Raw genomic sequence first — 17846 nt, 5'->3', positions numbered from 1 at the left:
TACCCATGGGTATTTTAAGGGCTTTGTCGAGTGTACAATGTGTGTGCAGAATCAATGGCGCCGTGTGTAATGGTTAGCACTCTGGACTCTGATAATTATAATTTTTTTCTTTTTTTTTTTTTTTTAGGCATTTACATATACATAGACCGGCTATTTCATTTTCTTGTTTTGCCGGGATGGCATTATAAGAATGATAATTATAAAATAACTGAACGGATTTTAAAGTAAATTAACATGAAAAAAATGTTATTGGGAGCGTGTAAAATAAAAGAATATATAAATAAATAAACTTGTCAAAAAAATCGATAGTGAAAAAATTGAGGGAGTGCAAAAATCCTTTAATGGAGCAGAAAACCAGAAGGATTGTAGCTTATAGAAGCTAAAACAGTACTAAGCACGGTTCGGAATAATCCAACGTGATATGGAGGTGGTTGAACCCTTTCCACCATTCTGAACGCAAGCTAGAAAAGTGACCTCCCTTGACAACACATCATAAGTGCTCTCTAGTCACTACATCTTGACGATAATGTGTCGTCAAAGTGTCAAGAAATAAAATAAAATAAGAATTTAACCGAAATTATGCTTGTGAATATTGGAAAATAGCACGTGCCATTGAAGAAGTAATTGTCTTGGGATGGAGTGTTTTGATCCAATTTGATCTACATATGGAATTAGGAAACCACCATTATTTTTGTGAAATTTTATTTCATAAGCCATATTGATAATTTTTTTTTTTTTAAGAATTTGCGTTTCGTAACATAAACTCAAGGTAAAGGGAGCAGGACTTCTACCAGCCTTTCTGTGGTTTTGCAAAATGACAAAAATATCTCAACAACTGATAAATCAGAACAAAATTTAATATGTATTAGAGTACTATAATTGAACCCAAATGATATATTAAATTTTAGGTTTGTTATATGTTAAATAATATGGTATTTTTTGAGGGGAGAAGGGAAGTATTTTGTACATTTGCCTCCGGTAACATAAAGCCATTGTAATCCACCACCACTGATCCTAATTTTAGGGTGTCTGTCAAAAAGGAAATCTTCAGTTTTGCTGGCAATGTGAATAATACCTAACTGTTATCATTAGGCACTGTCAACTGTCAGCGTATCAAGTAAGTTCTTGACGTAGGCTTGCTTATTTCACTTCCATTAACTGAGTAGAATTCTCCGTAACACATTTCCAAACAGAATCGTATGAGCGTTTGTCCCATGTTAACTTATGTATCTAATTACTTATGATGATCCACCCATACAAAATTTTACTTTGTAAGATCATTGACAAGGGTAAAAATATCGTAATTTGTTTTAAAAGTAAAAACAAATTTTATCGTAAATTGAGTGAAGTAAAAAAAAAAAAATATGAATTTACTAATTTCCACGCAAATTTGACTCTATTTTTCTTTCCTATTCGCTTCCTATATCCAATTGTGACTTAAAAATTAATACCCAAACCAGGAGAACACAAATTTATTTTATAAGATATGTCCGCATGAAGATCGAAATTTTACCACTCGAATTTTTTAAGTGTTGAATAAATCTTTTTGAATAATTATATCCATTTAATAGATGGATACTTCAGAGAAAAGCTTTCTTATACTTCATTCTTGGGGGCAGATACTTAAGGATAGCGAAAGCGGAGACCGGTTCGATTCCAGCTTGTGAGGATTAACTTTTTGTTCATTTTGGACTAATAAGAAAATAAATCCTGAAAATAAATTCTACACTAACTAGCTTGTTTCCCCCATCTTACTTCCAGTAGTTCGAGTACATACTGTTGATTATTAGATTAAAAACCCTTATTTTATCTAATAATCAACAGTACTAAATAAATAAAAAGTTTTGATACTCGTGTTAAAAAATATGCACTTCAGCTGAAAAATAAATCTACATGGTTTTAAAAAAATACGAGACCTTTGAAAAAAAAAATTAATTAAAACAACAAAACGTATTTCAGATTTTCTGTTGTATAATTTTAAGAAGATAGACCTAAGAAGAAGCCATAAATAACTGGTAAATGAAAGTAGTCCATAAAACAATATTTGCTTAGTAGTTTTTATGATCATGAACTACTGAAGATGAATTTAAAAAGAAAAATATCTCCTGAAACATTACACCGTGATAAGTGAATAATATGAGACATAATGCAATGAATGCATTTTAAGCCTATCGTCAGCAAGGGATCAGAAACATGAGATCAATCAGCTATGTTTCGTGAAAGCCCTAAGTCCTAACAAAACTAACAACCAATAGTAATAACTAACTAACAGTAACTAACTAAACTGTTACTAACAGTAACTAATAACTAACTAAGCTGTTACTAACAGTAACTAATAAATAACAGTGGATGCTGCCCTCATTACAGGCATCTGATCCTATATCATCAGTAAATAATGTCTTCATATACATCATTACTACAAAATGAAAAAAAAAAATGATTTTCTTGAATTCTGGTGTTCTCGTTGAATTGAAAAGTCCCACAATTTTCAAAAAGGATTTTGTTCAATTTAACTATGGCCACTGCAACAAAATTAAAACTTTTTAAAATGTTAGCCACTACAAAAGAAGGAAACAGTACAGAATCAAAATATATATTCATGCTAAAAACCATAAATTCAGAAATAGGGGTTATTGAAAAAAAAAATTAACTATGGCACATATTGTCGAAAAAAGTACTAATTGAGTATATAACGTTTTTCTTAAAAAAAAAAAAATAATAAAAATAAAAATTAAAAAACAAAATTGACAGTTATTCCCTTTCAGCGTCAATTTTTCAATGATTTAAAATAACCGACATTCTGTAGCAGGCATAGTAATGTTTTATTTCACTTTTTTTTAACGTCAGTTAATTTACCCAGACAAATGCTATTAAAATTGTCTGCAGTGTTATTCTTACAAGACCAGTTATTCCAGAATAAACATCGATTTTTCACTACTTAATTAATTCTATCAAGCAAAGAAAATATTGTTCTATTTTAATTTAACGGCTTCCATTGCCGGCACTAGTTTCAAGTCGGCATTTGAATTAAAGACTAATTCGTTCAATGTCATATTATAAACCAAAAATTTTTTTTACTGTGTTAATTTAAAATAGTGAGCCACTACAAATTTATCTAAAAGCATATTTTTTAATTTTAAATAAAATGAATTTTTATAGATTTCAATATGTATTTTGTATGGGTATGTAAATATGTGTTAAAAATCATTTCACTGTTACCTGACTTCAATTTTTTTTATTTTACTGGTGGTTTACATATATTTTTTTACTTATTCTTATCATTATTATCTTTTTAATTTTTTTATACATATTTCTATTTAGTATGATTACATGGTATGAATCGATACTTACTACATATTATTTTTTTTTACAAATGCTATTAAAAAGTTGGGTTAAAAAAATATTATAAAATTTAGCAATATTAAAGCATAATAAAATTTTTATTTTTATTCAGAGATAAAAACTTTTTCTATAAACTGATGAAGAAATTTCTGTTAGATTCCGTTATTTTGAATGTCCCCAAGCTTCTAAATCTCTGTGCACACAATTGGTGTGGATAAATATTATTAAAATAAAATAACACTTCACGATGTGCATAATTTAATATCTAATAGTTCGTATTATAAAATTTACGTTATATTAAGAACCAATAGCAGAGAAAAAAATTCTTAGAAACAGAAATCTTAATGAGGACAGAAGACTAATTGTTTGACCCAACTCATCTGTCTTAGAGGGTGGATCACCAGTACTGCTACTAACCTTGATATTAGCAAGCATGAGAAGTAACGAATGCACATATTGTTAGTAAACATATTGGCGTACCGGCATTTTGGCATGCGGTGAGGATGAGATAGGAAAGGGACTCACCATCTTGCCCTGAGGAACGCAGGCACCAGACTGGCTCAAGTGTGCCACTGACCCGTTCCAGCTCTCTCTCCTCTGGAGGGTGTGGAGGGAAACCTCTCCAGCAGGCGGAACACTTCGTCTGGCTAAAGGTCTCTCGATCTAACGGTCTGTGGTAGGACAGGGTAGTGCACTCTTAAAGCGAATGGCATTGGAGTGGCTTGTAGCATTATGGGTCCCACTACGGTAGTACATTCATGAAGCTCTGATCTCAACATCGGATTGCCAACGATCCTCAAGAGCACGTATAACATGTGATTTGCGTTTAGACAAAACTGAAACATACTTTAAGTGCGGTAAATAATTTTTTGGTTGGTATGATTATATATTATTAATAGCTGAGAACTATTTTTTTTCTAACAAGAAAGGGATATTTAAGTGGTGAATATCATTCAATGTCATCAAATTCTTTTCTTCTTTTTGCGCTAAATAGGACCCTCTTTTATGCCATGTATGTTTCTTTGCAATTAGTCATAATGGTAATGTCATTTCATAATTATTCAGCTATACCATTTTTCTCCTCCATGAAGATTCTCAAAACTCCCTTTGGGTCATTAAAAGTCTTCACTATTTCTACTATTAGTACTTGATAGATTTTTTAAAATTTATTTATTGATATTTACAACTGTATAAAAAATACAACAAGTAAATTTTATAATCTTAATGATAATTTTATCATAATGACATAATGATATGATACAGTATGTAGAGAAACTACCCAGTAGTAGAACTATAAAAACAGTTTACAATATAAGGTCACGAGGCCATCTTCTTTTCAGGCGCCTCAGAGGATTGCCAAGAATGGAAGAGGAAGCAAGGTTAGAAACTAGTGGGTTTGGGTGGTTAGGGAGTTTATTATGGAAGGAATAATATCGGGTTCGGGCTAGATCGGTTACATAAGGAACATTTAGGTCTTTATGGATGGTTTTATTAGTAACAAAATAGGGAGCATTGAGGATTTTACGAAGGATTTTGCATTGTAAAGATTGGATATGAGAGGAATTCGAAGGTTTAGTGGAGCCCCAAAGCTCAACTCCGTATGTCCATATGGGCCTTATTATTATCATGTAGATCAGTCTTTTGTAATGAGTTGGAAGTTTAGACCGTTTGTCTAGTAAGTGCTGTAATAGTCGGAATCTGCGTGCAGTTTCCTGTCTTTTCAGTCTTGTGTGAGGATTCCAGGTTAGTCGTTTGTCAAGATGTAGTCCAAGATAACGAATCTGTTCTACAGGGGTAAGAGCCACATTATTAAAGTATACTGTAGGACAGTCGGCAGGTTTACGACGAAGAGTAAATGTGATTTGTTGGGATTTATTTTTATCCTCCAATTTCGACACCATTCTTCGAGGATTGTCATATGGGACTGGAGAGTTTGGGATGCAATCAAAGGACTTGATAGATAAATTTGAAAAGTAAATAAATGTTATCTACTTATATTTAACGGACTGGAAGATTATTGATTGACCGTGTGTAAAGATGAAAGGAATATGGTCCGGGTGCGGTCAAAAAAACTCAAATAGTAGAATATACTATTTTATTGAGCCTAGCTCAATAAGATAGTAAATACAGCTCAGGCTCAATAAAATAGTATATTCTACTATTTGAGTTTTTTTGACCGCACCCGGACCATATTCCTTTCATACTTATATTTAAATTAATATTACACAAATTCAATAATAAATGTGTATCAGAATTACGTACAACGTATTAAAAATTAAATTACGTTTATGCAGGTCCTAATTTAATGCAGATAAATTAGGACACACACTTTTAAGCTACTTAATTTGGAAACCCCCTTTGCCCGAAGTCCACCCATGGTTTAGTTTCCGGCTTAGTGGTCTGCAGACTTCTATGGGTAAGAAACCACTGGTATAGATCAATTATCTATGCTTATTGGAATCCATACTAGCGTCTAAGCCTACGATGACCAAAACACTAAGTAAAAAAAAAAAAAACTTAAAGGAATACAAGAACAATTAATGACGTGCAAGAGTGAACTTGAATTAAATATCTCGACTCAATTTAGGATTATCGTAATTTTCGTATCCATCAAATTTAATTGGTCTTTATACCATACATAAATTAATACAGTCTCATTTCATGAATAATATTGAAACAATAAAATTTAGAATCATTAGCTCGGTGCAGTCAGGAACATCAATAAGTTGCTTCTCATAAAGATTCAAAAGTCATAAAATGACCGCCCAAAAAATCACAGCAGAACCGGATTCTAAAGATCTTCCGAATAAATTGTATGCAGGTCCTAATTTAATTCGGATAAGAGGTAATATGGAAGCAGTAATACGAGATCTAACTACTGCAGTGTGCTTAAAAATAGGAAACCTAAGATTAAATTCTTTGAAAATAGACTCTTGCTTAAGAATATACAATAAACTATAAATTACGTTTAATAGAAAGCAGTTAAAACAGGCCTATAGAACAGCAGTTGTTTATTAAATTAAAAAAGATTTGTTTTCGTACCCCCCTCACGAAATAAGTACTTGAATACATACATAAAGGTAGTTATATGTATATCTGGTACTTTGTAATTCCTTCGATTGCCTTATGGCATATTTCTCTTTAAAAAAGATGAGCAATCCACGTCTTTAAAAAACTAAGAATTTAGTTGTATCTGTGAGTTTGAAACTGCTTGTAAATAAGCTTGGATTTGTCAAATTTTAAAATATATAGGCAATTAATAAGAAAAAATCGAGGCCTGCATTTATATCAACGTGCTTTGAAAGTACGTTATTAGCAGGTATAAGTATAGTGATTGGAACGACAAACGATATTTATTGATAGAAAATTTGTAGAAAACTATCAGTGGGAAACATTACTGTAAGGATAGTTTGAAAAACCAGAACGTGAGACTGCCGAAAATATGTTGACAATCTTGGGTTAATTTGGTTCTCAAGCTACGACCGTGCGCGTTGGAGCATTGGTCCGAGAGCGCTCGGTTCAGAAAGTTGTTGGTTCCATTCCCACCCGGGGCAGTTAATATTTATCTTTCGGAGATTCCTAGAAATGAAGTACTTACTTTAGTTAGTAGCCGCCAGGGGTTGGTAAATAAGACCTGGTCCTAGTGGTATTGCCGGACTAGATCTCCCCTCCTCCCCCAACATTTACCAAAATTGGTTCTAGGATCACATTTTTCTTATTTATCCAGAAGTAATTTGTATAAAAGTAAGCATGATCATATCACTGTGAAAAATCATTTAAACAGTATAGTTTTCTTTATTCTTGTTTATCTCAAATCGCGATGCATTTGTGATGTATACAACCTCACACCTGCTCTGAATATTGGAATAGTAATTTTTTTTTTTTAAATTAACAAATTGATAGATTTATTTATTGATAGATATTACAATCTGCCACAAAGTTGTGGGTAATAGGTAATAGTGATGAATGATCTCATACATACTAAAATTAAAAATAAAATAAATAAATAAAAAATAAAATAAAATAAAAAATAATAAAAAAAAAATAAAAAAAAACTCTCTTAAAATATATACAAACAAAATGAATAATAAATTAAAACCCTAATAATATCCATTGTCCAAATTTGATTAGAATAAAAGAAATGCATTTTTTTTATACATCCCAAGGTTAAATATTAGTTTAGTTATCCAAGAGCGTTCATTAACGGTGATATTTATGATTGCGCTAATAAACATATAAGTGTAAGTTATGTTAAATATTTTTCTAATCCTGCTCAGACTGGTCTAGTCTTAAATATGTGCCGCAATAAACTAACCCGATCTGCGGTTGATATGCGAGATGTTCAAAATAAAAGAAGAAAGTTATTGGTTATGTAACGATAATTAACCAAACGGGATTCTTGCCATAAACCTGACCAAACTTTCATTTTTAGTCTCTAGCATTTATGATGAATAAATACATCGCTGTTCTCTGATCCTAATTCGTTTCAGGCCCGTAAAAAGTTACACTGGCCAGTTAATGATTCCTTAATTAATGGTAACTCAGCTTTTGAGAAATGGATTTTTCTACTAATATTTCCTGTTATACTGAATAGGGCCAATTAATAATGAATAGGCTCATTTATATTATCTTCACATACGGCAAGGTTCTTAATTGCCGGTTGGAAACTTTTATGTTGTTTTTTTTGTTTGCCAACCTCACGGCAATAAAGGAATTGCCAACCGTTTCTAACCAGATAAATGAAACATTGGCTTAATCAAGTGATAATTAAATACACGCCTTGCTCGTTGAAACCCTTATTACAATAGGGTTTGACGAATATACTTTAATTTCATAATCAACCGATAATTGTATTTAATTAGTTATATTATTAGGAGGAAGTCACCAGATCCTTGTGTATCACATCACTTTTTTTCTTTACCCCCTTTTTTGGCCATTTTTACCACCCTATTCTAACCAGAGTAAGTCGAGTTTTCATTCAGTGAGACCACCATAAAATAAGAATTCACCCGCCCAGGCCGGAATCAAACCAGCGCCGTTTCTGTTACGTGGTTGCTAAGGTTGTTAACGCTCTCACCTACAACGGTACCTTCATAAATCGCCTGTAATTTATACAACTTTCCAAAAATTCATTGTTTAAAATTATAAATAATGAACTTTCTGCCTATTTCATTGTAGATTTTAAATTAAAATCCTCTATTTCAAACGAATTAAATAAATACTGATTGCTCTCAAATAATAAATTACACCAGTTAATATTTGTATATTTGGAATCAGTTGTGTTAACATCTCAATTATATTTTAAAGTCCTACAGTTTCATTCAGTTACATGTTTTCATTCGATATTGTCACAATACGAGTCAAACCGTAAAATCGTTGAATTCATCTTTTTAACAAAATTTAAAACTTTATAAGCAGATAAATAATTATAATTTTTATGACTCTATAAATCTTTTCAAATCCATTGGGTTCATTCTCCGTTCCGCCTTCCTTTATTTTCTACACTCGCTAAGTTTGCAATAAGTATAATTATAAATAAATATGTGGTTGCATGATATACTAAGCATCAAGAAAACAACTTTTGATCCCTCTCAATATAAAGTTCCGGGTGAACCTTAGTTTAAAATTATCTTTCCTGATGTCTGTCAGTGAAAAGTTTTTTACAATCAAATGTACTATAAAAGTGTTCCAAAATACACTTTTAAGCTACTTAATTGGGACACACGGCTTAGTGGTCTGCAGACTTCTACGGCCAAAGCTCAACTCCGTTTGTTGCCAGATAGGCCTTATAATAGTCATGTAGATTAGTATTTTGTAATGGATTGGTAATCTAGGCCGTTTGTCTGGTAAATGTTGTAATAGTCGGAATCGACGAGCAGTTTCTTGTCTTTTTAGTGTTGTATGAGGATTCCATGTCAGTCGTTTGTCCAGATGTAGTCCTAAGTAACGGATCTGTTCGACAGAAATAATTGGGGTATTATTAAAGGATACTGTAGGGAAAGAGGTCATGAGTTTACGACGAAGGGTAAATCTGATTTGGTAGGATTTATTGGAATTAATTTTAATCCTCCAGTTTTGGCACCATTCTTCAAGAGAGTGTACTTGAATTAAATATCTCGACTCAATTTAGGATTATCGAATTTTCGGATCCATCAAATTTAATTTGGGCTCTGGTCTTTTGCCTTACATAAATTAAATCAGTCTCATTTCATGGATAATATTGAAACAATAAACAGGTAGAATCATTAGCTGGGTGCGGTGAGGAACAACAATAACTTGGTTCTCGTAAAGATTCAAAAGTCAAAAAATGACCGTCCAAAAAATCACAGCAGAACCGGATTCTAAAGATCTTCCGAATAAATTAATGAATTAACTTAAATGGATCAGGAAGAGAAAGTTAATTAAGACACAAATGACTTTCATTGTTGATTAAATAAATAATAAGCTGAATTACAAAGTTATGGAAATTCATGAATATTAAATATACTTTCATGAAATAGCATTTAAACAGAAGGGGAGTGAATCGCCAATTTTATCCAATTTAATTTATCCAATTAATAATATAATTTAATAAATTAAATCTATATCCGAAAATATTGGACACGTGTTTCGACGTTCATTTCGATGTATCTTAGAAACCTAAAAAAAAGTATAAAATAATACATAACAATATATTATTATTTCATGTCATCACTCTGCATGAAAGGTTATTATCAAGGCCCGGATTTTTATGCAATGAAAAATCCAGAATATGTAATTAAAACCTGTAAAATATGCAGTAAAAAAATATAAAACGTACAGCTGGAAATGTTCAAATGAAAAATAAGACAACTAAGATAGACCAATATCCCTACAAAATGTTCTGGATAAAGAAAAAAATAGGAAAAGAGATTAAGAATTAAATTTTTTTCATTAACCAAAATGTATTAATAATTAAAACTAAACAGTCAAAAACATAACGTTACACAATTTCTGAACTAAAATATCCAAATAATAAAAACTTACAATTAGCGACACAAAAGAAAAATAATAAAAATTGGATAAAAAAAGGATGACCATATAGACAGTAATGAAGCAATAAATCACGCACAATGCAATAGAAAAATAATTAAAAGAAATAAGAAACAGAAAATACGTATATCAATGTGTAAATGTGTAAATAGTGTTAAAAATTGGATATTTTGATTTTTCTGTCATTTTGACTTCAATTTTTCTTTGAAATTTATAAATCATCTATTTGTGGATGTTCCTTGGTTTGTAATAAATAGTCAATTGCATCGGAAATTACAAATGAACTCGATAGAGGATTACATCAAAAAACGGTCCATGAAGTTCCACTCCCATTTACCGATAGTTAAAGGAGCATTGATCTACAACTTGGAAAACCCAACCTCACTCTGGAGACTGAAATCCAGGCTGCTCCAGGACATCCTGTTATAAATTCTATATTTATTAATTCTATTATTCATATTACATCTATTTTATTCATTTTTTTCTCTTCGTCCTTTTTTCAAATTAACTTTTTTTTACCCATTAGAGGGCAATTGTTTGTTTTGTTAGGTCTACGAATGTCGTTATTTTTGTTTTAAACTTTACTTTTCGCTTTTATTTACGATTATTATTTTCATCTATTTATTTTATCTTAATTATAACTATATATAGTTAGGGATGTTTTTTGTACGAAACTATCCATATCCATATCCATCCCGCCGTAATCAATTTAAAAAAAAAAACTGTTATATCAACCATGAAGGCCCACCAGGCCGATTATATATTTTGGTATTAAATAAAAAAATCATCTATTTTATATTTTTTTTTTAAATTTAATTAAAGTCATTGTATATAGCATTGGCTTTGAACTGGAAGACAATGCCCATCGCATTTTTAAAAAAATTTACTTTCATAATTCATATTCAATCCTTCTCCTAAAATTAGTTCCCTTTTCGGCAGTTTCTCCAGAGCTATTAGTGGTTCATCTCCCCCAACAAAGCATATTGATCCCCTCTTAATGTCATTTACAATATTCGTACGAGGACACCTTGTCTTTATTATTGCCTTCCACATAACCCCTACCTTTTAAAGGTTCAAAGCGTTCCTGAAACATTTAAACTTAAGACACTAATTAATTAAGTTGCCATTATTGACTAATTTTAAAAATTAGACTAGAGATATTGAGAAACTGCCGAACTAATGAGTTGAGATCGGATAATGAATTCAGTTGGGCAGTCAGGAAGCCTGACATTTGAGTTTCTCCTTGTCTGGCTACTGGAAACACATTTTTTCTGCTACTTAATTCTCTTTGAAAATCAATAGCAAACAGTTTTTTTCGTTTGTATTTTCAACGATGGTTTATTTAATGATGTATAAGTCATTTCTCATTTTTATATTTTTGTGGTTACACTAAAACAAGTGGAATAATAGCTTTTTGCTATATAGAATATTCAAAATTTTAACTATACGTATTAGTCTATACATTTAGTCACGAGGCACAAACATATCATTAATCATAGATTTGAACATCAACTCGGTAATAATTAGTCTTGCATCTCTTACAGATCGCTTTTGAATATATACAAATAATAATCTAAATAAAATTAAATTGTGATTAGTATAACATAGATTTTTTAGGTAATTTTTTTTTTTATTATAAAGAAAGAAGAAATATATAGAATAAGTAACAAATTTTATTATTCAAGTACCTTCTATAAAAAGAAGGATAAATAGTTTTATGAATTTCACACAGCACTACAATAGTAGCCTAATTTTTGTCTCTTTTTTTTATAGATTATTTTGCTTTGGCAGAATAAATAGTATAGAGCAAGCCTGAAAAATATATGTATACTGCAGGATATTAAAATCATATTTTAAATTATAAACAAAAAATATTAATGAAATCGAGTTAAGTTTTTCAAATCGGTTTAAGTTTTTTATTCAATAAAAACTAATAATTTTGGATATATATAGGTTGAAGTAAAAAAAATACTACAAAGGAGGTTTCCAAGGTATGAGAAATATATCAATTCAGGAGATATTAAATAAAACATGTATATATGAAAAAGTTTTTTTTTTTTATTGTCTAATTATTTTTAATTAGCATTTTGGTACAAATTTTAAATTATGTACATAAATAAATATCTTAATTCAAAAATTCTTATAGTTAGTTCAATTGATTTTTCTACTTATTAATTTGATTTCATTACGTAATTTTATATAAAAAAATAAACCAAAAGCACTTTTAATAAAATAGGCAAAAAAAAAAGTACTAATAAAGTTTCAGGTAAATGCAGATCAGATTCAATTTTAGCAACCTTCAAAACTCTTAAATACGAATTTTCATAAAAATTGAAAACTATAAATCTTTATAAAACTTCTGCCGTTGTCTTGTTTTTACGAAAAACATTCATTACTGATCACTTATAACTTTATCAAAATCAAACGCTGTTAATGTTGGAGAGCTGAAAATCTGTTTTTCCAGCCTGTGTCAACACCTAATAAATTTTATGCCCGTATAAGGAAGAAAAGGTATTTATAACGATATAGTTTATATCTCCAGTTTTAATTTGTTTACGTGGAGTCCGATTAGTATCATTTTGTGCAATTTATAGGAACCTAAACCACTTTCAAGTTTCGTTTTGATTGGTGGAGTGGCGTAGATGTTATTGCAATTTTTGTTGAGAGAAAGGCGAAAACCTTGAACAAATATATTTTATATTTCGACTGCTATGAGAACTCCGATTTGAGAGTTCGTAGAGGAACTAAAAATGAATATAAACTTTGTTTTCCTATAAGAAAAGAAACAAAATTACTGATTATACTAATATGTTTAAATCTATTTGATTTAATTTTGGTGCAATCAGCAAAATGTTTATCTTAATTAGTATACAAGACTGAAAAGACAGGAAACTGCTCGCCAATTCCGACTATTACAACATTTACTAGACAAACGGTAAAAAATTCCCATCCGTTACACAAGACTGATCTACATGACTATTATAAGGCATATCTGGACATACGGAGTTGAGCTTTGGAGCTCCACTAAACTATCTAATTCCCCTCGTAAAATCCTTAATGCTCCCTACTATGTTGCCGATTTGGCCAGAACCAGTTACCAATCCTTCCATAATAAACTTCCCAACCACCCAAACCAACTCGTCTCTGACCTGGCTTCTCCTTCACTACCTAATAATCTTCCTAGACGTCTGAAAAGAAGATGGCCTCGAGATCTTCTCTTTTAGAAGCGTTTTTGGAGTTCTATCAATGAGTAGATTCTCCACACGTTTGTATCATGTCATAATATCACTTACAGCAAATTTACTTGATGTGTATATATGTATACAGTTGTAAATAACAATAAATAAATTATAAAAAATAAAATAAATAAAAATAATTTACAAGAGAAATTAATTGCTATATTGCTATTCCCATATACTATCATAAGAGTACAGTGTTAAAACAATTTGGACCGAGAAAGGTTACAATATATTATTCATTACTAGCATACCTAGACCCAGGGCCCTATCTCATAATGAAAGCTAATAGTATTAGTTCATAGTACAAGTGTAGAAACTAGTGTGTTAATAATATTAATACTTATTTTTTTCATGATAGGGATGACTATTAGTGATAGCATGAATTAATGATAACAGGAATTAAAAAATACTAAAGTACAAGTTACTATTGTACAAGTTTGTGTAATTGAATTAAGATAAATCTATAAGACTAATAGTATTAGTTTGTACCTTATTATGGAACAGGGCCCTGGTTATGCTTCGTAATTGCTAGGTTTAGGAATGTAGATAGAACAATTGAATACAATCGAAAATTTTATATAAACTCATATATTCAGTTTTTTACTCATTGGATTAATGACTTAATTAATTGCTTATTATATCTATTTACTTTATAGAGCTAAATAACATAAGATAATAAAAATATATAATTTCTACACTAGTTAACCAATCTAAACAAAACTTATTAGTGATTTAGGGCTCTATAAACTGCATCAAAGAACGCAAACCGTATCTAATCAAACATATTAGAAACGGTGATATGAAATAAATTTTTCTTAGTTTTAATTGAAACCAATATTTCGCCCTTATAACGTAATTAAGTCTAAATAGTGGTAATATAGGTGTGGTGAAAGATTTTTTAGATGTTAAACAAAGTTCATATTCGTTTTTAGCACCTCAAGAATTTTCGGGAAAATCGAAAATAAATTTTTTGTTCCAAAATTTTCGCCTTACAGTATATTTAAAAATCGAAAAAATAGAAATAACTTCAACACGACTCAACCAATCTACACGAAACTTGGGGTAGTTTAGGGCTCATGAAGCATTACATCATAAACTGAGGGCTCATAAACCAGTTCTAACTAAACAAATTAGAATTAATTTGGAACCAATATTTCGCCCTCATAACAGCATTAAATGGTTGTAATATAGATAAAAAGAGCAAACATTCAGCTTTCTTACAGCAGTATTAACGTGGGAATTGGATAAAAGTAAAGGAGTTATCAACTATTATATGAAAAATGGACACCAGGAGATAAAAAATCCTTCCAATAAATTAAACTCAAAAGTTTTTGAAGGTTTCAGACAATACTATATGCGAATGTGATTTGCTCTTTCATAATACATTTTTTTTTACCTACTTTACTAAAATCCTCATTATGTTTTTTATTTTTTTTTCACGGAACATCCTTTCAATACCACTCTAATATCGTTACTTTTTCTCTTCTTCTCTGCCTGCATCTTCTCATCATTTCTGTGTGCCTTTTCTTCCTCTCTTCCGACCTTGAAGAATGCCCATCATTTCGTCAAGCCTTCGAAAATAATAAAATTCCACGAACAAGAGAATTGGCCCTTAAAGACTCAGAAGAATCCATAGACAAAATAATCAAATTTCTCAAAGAAACACAACTTTATACTAAAATATAATCCACCAATACCGACCAGTGTAAAAAGGAAATAGTCTACATTCAACTATCAAATGTTCAAAGTCAAGAAGATAGATGAAGTAAAAAGGGAGTAATAACCTAGATGTTGATCGCCTTGAATAAAAATCTAATCTCTTCCGACCACGTAGTACCTTCCAGTTTTCTTTATTTGTCGCAAGAACATTTATTTATTTCAATTTTTTCCGTACTGTTCTCTATCTAGGCAGTCCTTGTCTGTTATTTTCAATTTCTTTGTTTCCTCTCACATTTGCTTCACATATCCTCTACGCTCTGTCAAAGACTTGTTTAGTCTGCTTTGGTCCATTCTCATCATGCACCCGTAAAATTTTAGTCTTCTGATGCTTATTTCAGTTTCCAGGTCATTACCTCCCTGTAGATTTCTTGGTTGGGTCTTAACCTGTAGACTTCCTGTGTTTTCTTGGGTCCATAGATTCTCCTTAGAATCCTTCTCTCTATTTTCAGTCATTTTTCCAGACTAGGGAGACATGTTTTCTCCATTCCGTATAAAATTACTGGTTTTATGACCGTGTTGTAGTGTCTTATTTTTCCGTTAGACGGTACTATGTTAAGGTTCTTCTTATTGTAAATATTGCCTGTTGCGAAGCTTAGCTTTCCAATTTCATGATTTTCTCCCATATACTCTCTTTCTCCAAACCATTATTGCATACTATCTCTCCCAGATATTTAATTTTTTTAGTCACTCTTATCCGTCCATAATTCGTCTATATTATTTTCTTACCGTAGTTTGTTTCTGTCGTCATAAATTCTGTAAATTTAGAGTATTTATTAGACTAATTGCCTCTTCCTCTGTTTCCACTGAGAGGGCTAAATCATCTGCAAAGGCTAGGCAGCTCACTTTTATGTGTTTTTTCTTGGTCCATACTAAGGACCAAGGACGTTATTTTTTTTTCCAGAACTCTCTCATGATTTTATTGAGTACTATGTTAAATAGCATTGGTGACAGGCCGTCTCCCTGTCTTATTCCTGTTTTTACCTGGAATGATTTGCTTATTAGCCTGGAACTTAACTTTGGATTTTGTGTTAAATAGTGTTAATTTGATCAGGTTTATTGTTTTTTGGTCTACTCCATATTCCCTTTCCTTTTTTTTTTTTAATTGTTTCTTTAATTGTGTTTGTTTGTTTTTTTAATTTTTAGGGAATGAAATATTATTTATTGGACTCAGTAACATTTTTTCTTATTCTTCAGAAAGAGATGAATCGATTGGAAAATAATAACAATGAAGTAAATGTATATTTTCTGATCTACGCGCCAAGAATGCTTAAATTTGTTAATAACTTTTTTTTTACCTAAGAAATCAGAATAGCCTGTTCTCGGTAAAATCATGAACATTTAGCAAAAGGCCCCATCAAAATCGGATAAACTGTATGGCTGCGCATAAAATACGAACAAAAAAATATTCATTTTTATATATACGATTTTAAATTATTCATTGTTACAATCTGTCAGTTTAAATTTAAAAAAAAAAACTTGATTACAAGATTGTTTGTTGTAGCTGTCTGATAGAAAACCTAACCGGAAACAAGGTGACGTTTTGTTTGACAGAGAGAGCTTTAGAAAACAAATCGCTCAAATAAATTGTCATTCTTATTCTTCAGGCAGTGGAAGGAACAATGAAACGCTAATTCACAAGCTCTTTTCACTTTCACGAATCGATCAATGGACAAGTTCATTAAGGGATCGGTTAGAGATAAGGTGAGAGGGGCTAATTCATTCCTTGTGTGTTACCTTTTATCCTTCACTGAGTTTTCAGATGAAGAATATTTAAGATATGTAAATGTTAATTACTTATTAAGAAACTGGAATATAATCCATTAATAAAAGAATAGCTAGTCAACATTCTAATTACAGACATTTTAGATCATCAGAAACTGAAAAAGTTATTTTTTTATTTAATTCATTTAAAAAAATTACCTCCAATATGGTCCGATCAGATGACATATATCGATTGGTGCCAAAATACCACATAAAAATTATAAACATAAGTGAAATGTAAATATTATAGTTTATACTATTAGGGTGTCGTGGAAGCTATTCAGCTAGATATGTGATACAGTTACTTTTACATCAAAAAACGGTTAATGAAGTTCCACTCCCAGTTGCCGACAGTTAAAGGAGCAGTGACCTACAACCTGGGAAACCTAACCTCAACCCGAAGACTCAACTGGGCAATCTACCTTTATTTTACTTTTTATTATTACTCATTTCATTCATTCACTATGATTATTTTTTATTATATTTATTTTTCTATTTTCTTCTCTCGTTCCTTTTTCAAATTAACTTTCTTTTTACTATTAGGGGCAATTGTTTGTTTTATTTAAGTGTACCAATATCATTATTTTTTGTTATTAATTTTACTTTTCTCTTTTATTAAGAAGCATTATTCTTATCTATTTATTTTTTTTTTCTTCTTTTAATAATAACATTGTTTATAGTTAGGGGTGTCTATTTTACGAGACTCTACCCCCATATTCAACTGTTAAAAAAATATATTATTAATATAACGGTTATATCAACCATGTAAGGCCC

General features: G+C 30.7%; 1 protein-coding gene across 2 annotated transcripts in view; it reads right to left on the bottom strand.

The window, feature by feature from the left end:
- The window catches only part of LOC106680998 (involucrin), a 30629-nt gene extending 26625 nt beyond the window's left edge, over window positions 1–4004 (bottom strand). The window contains exon 1 of one of the 2 annotated variants that reach the window (XM_014421087.2): window positions 3868–4004. In XM_014421087.2, coding sequence (XP_014276573.1) covers window positions 3868–3870 — 3 coding nt within the window. In that variant the 5' untranslated portion in view covers window positions 3871–4004. Of the gene's footprint in view, window positions 1–3822 lie in introns of both variants that reach the window. The other variant, XM_024360471.2, reaches the window with a different exon arrangement.
- Window positions 4005–17846: the final 13842 nt, after the last annotated feature.

This window comes from Halyomorpha halys, unplaced genomic scaffold, assembly GCF_000696795.3.
Source record: "Halyomorpha halys isolate HHAL.00 unplaced genomic scaffold, Hhal_1.1 Scaffold303.1, whole genome shotgun sequence".
In the NCBI taxonomy this organism is placed as follows: domain Eukaryota; kingdom Metazoa; phylum Arthropoda; class Insecta; order Hemiptera; family Pentatomidae; genus Halyomorpha; species Halyomorpha halys.
This window is presented reverse-complemented; position numbering and strand designations above follow the sequence as displayed.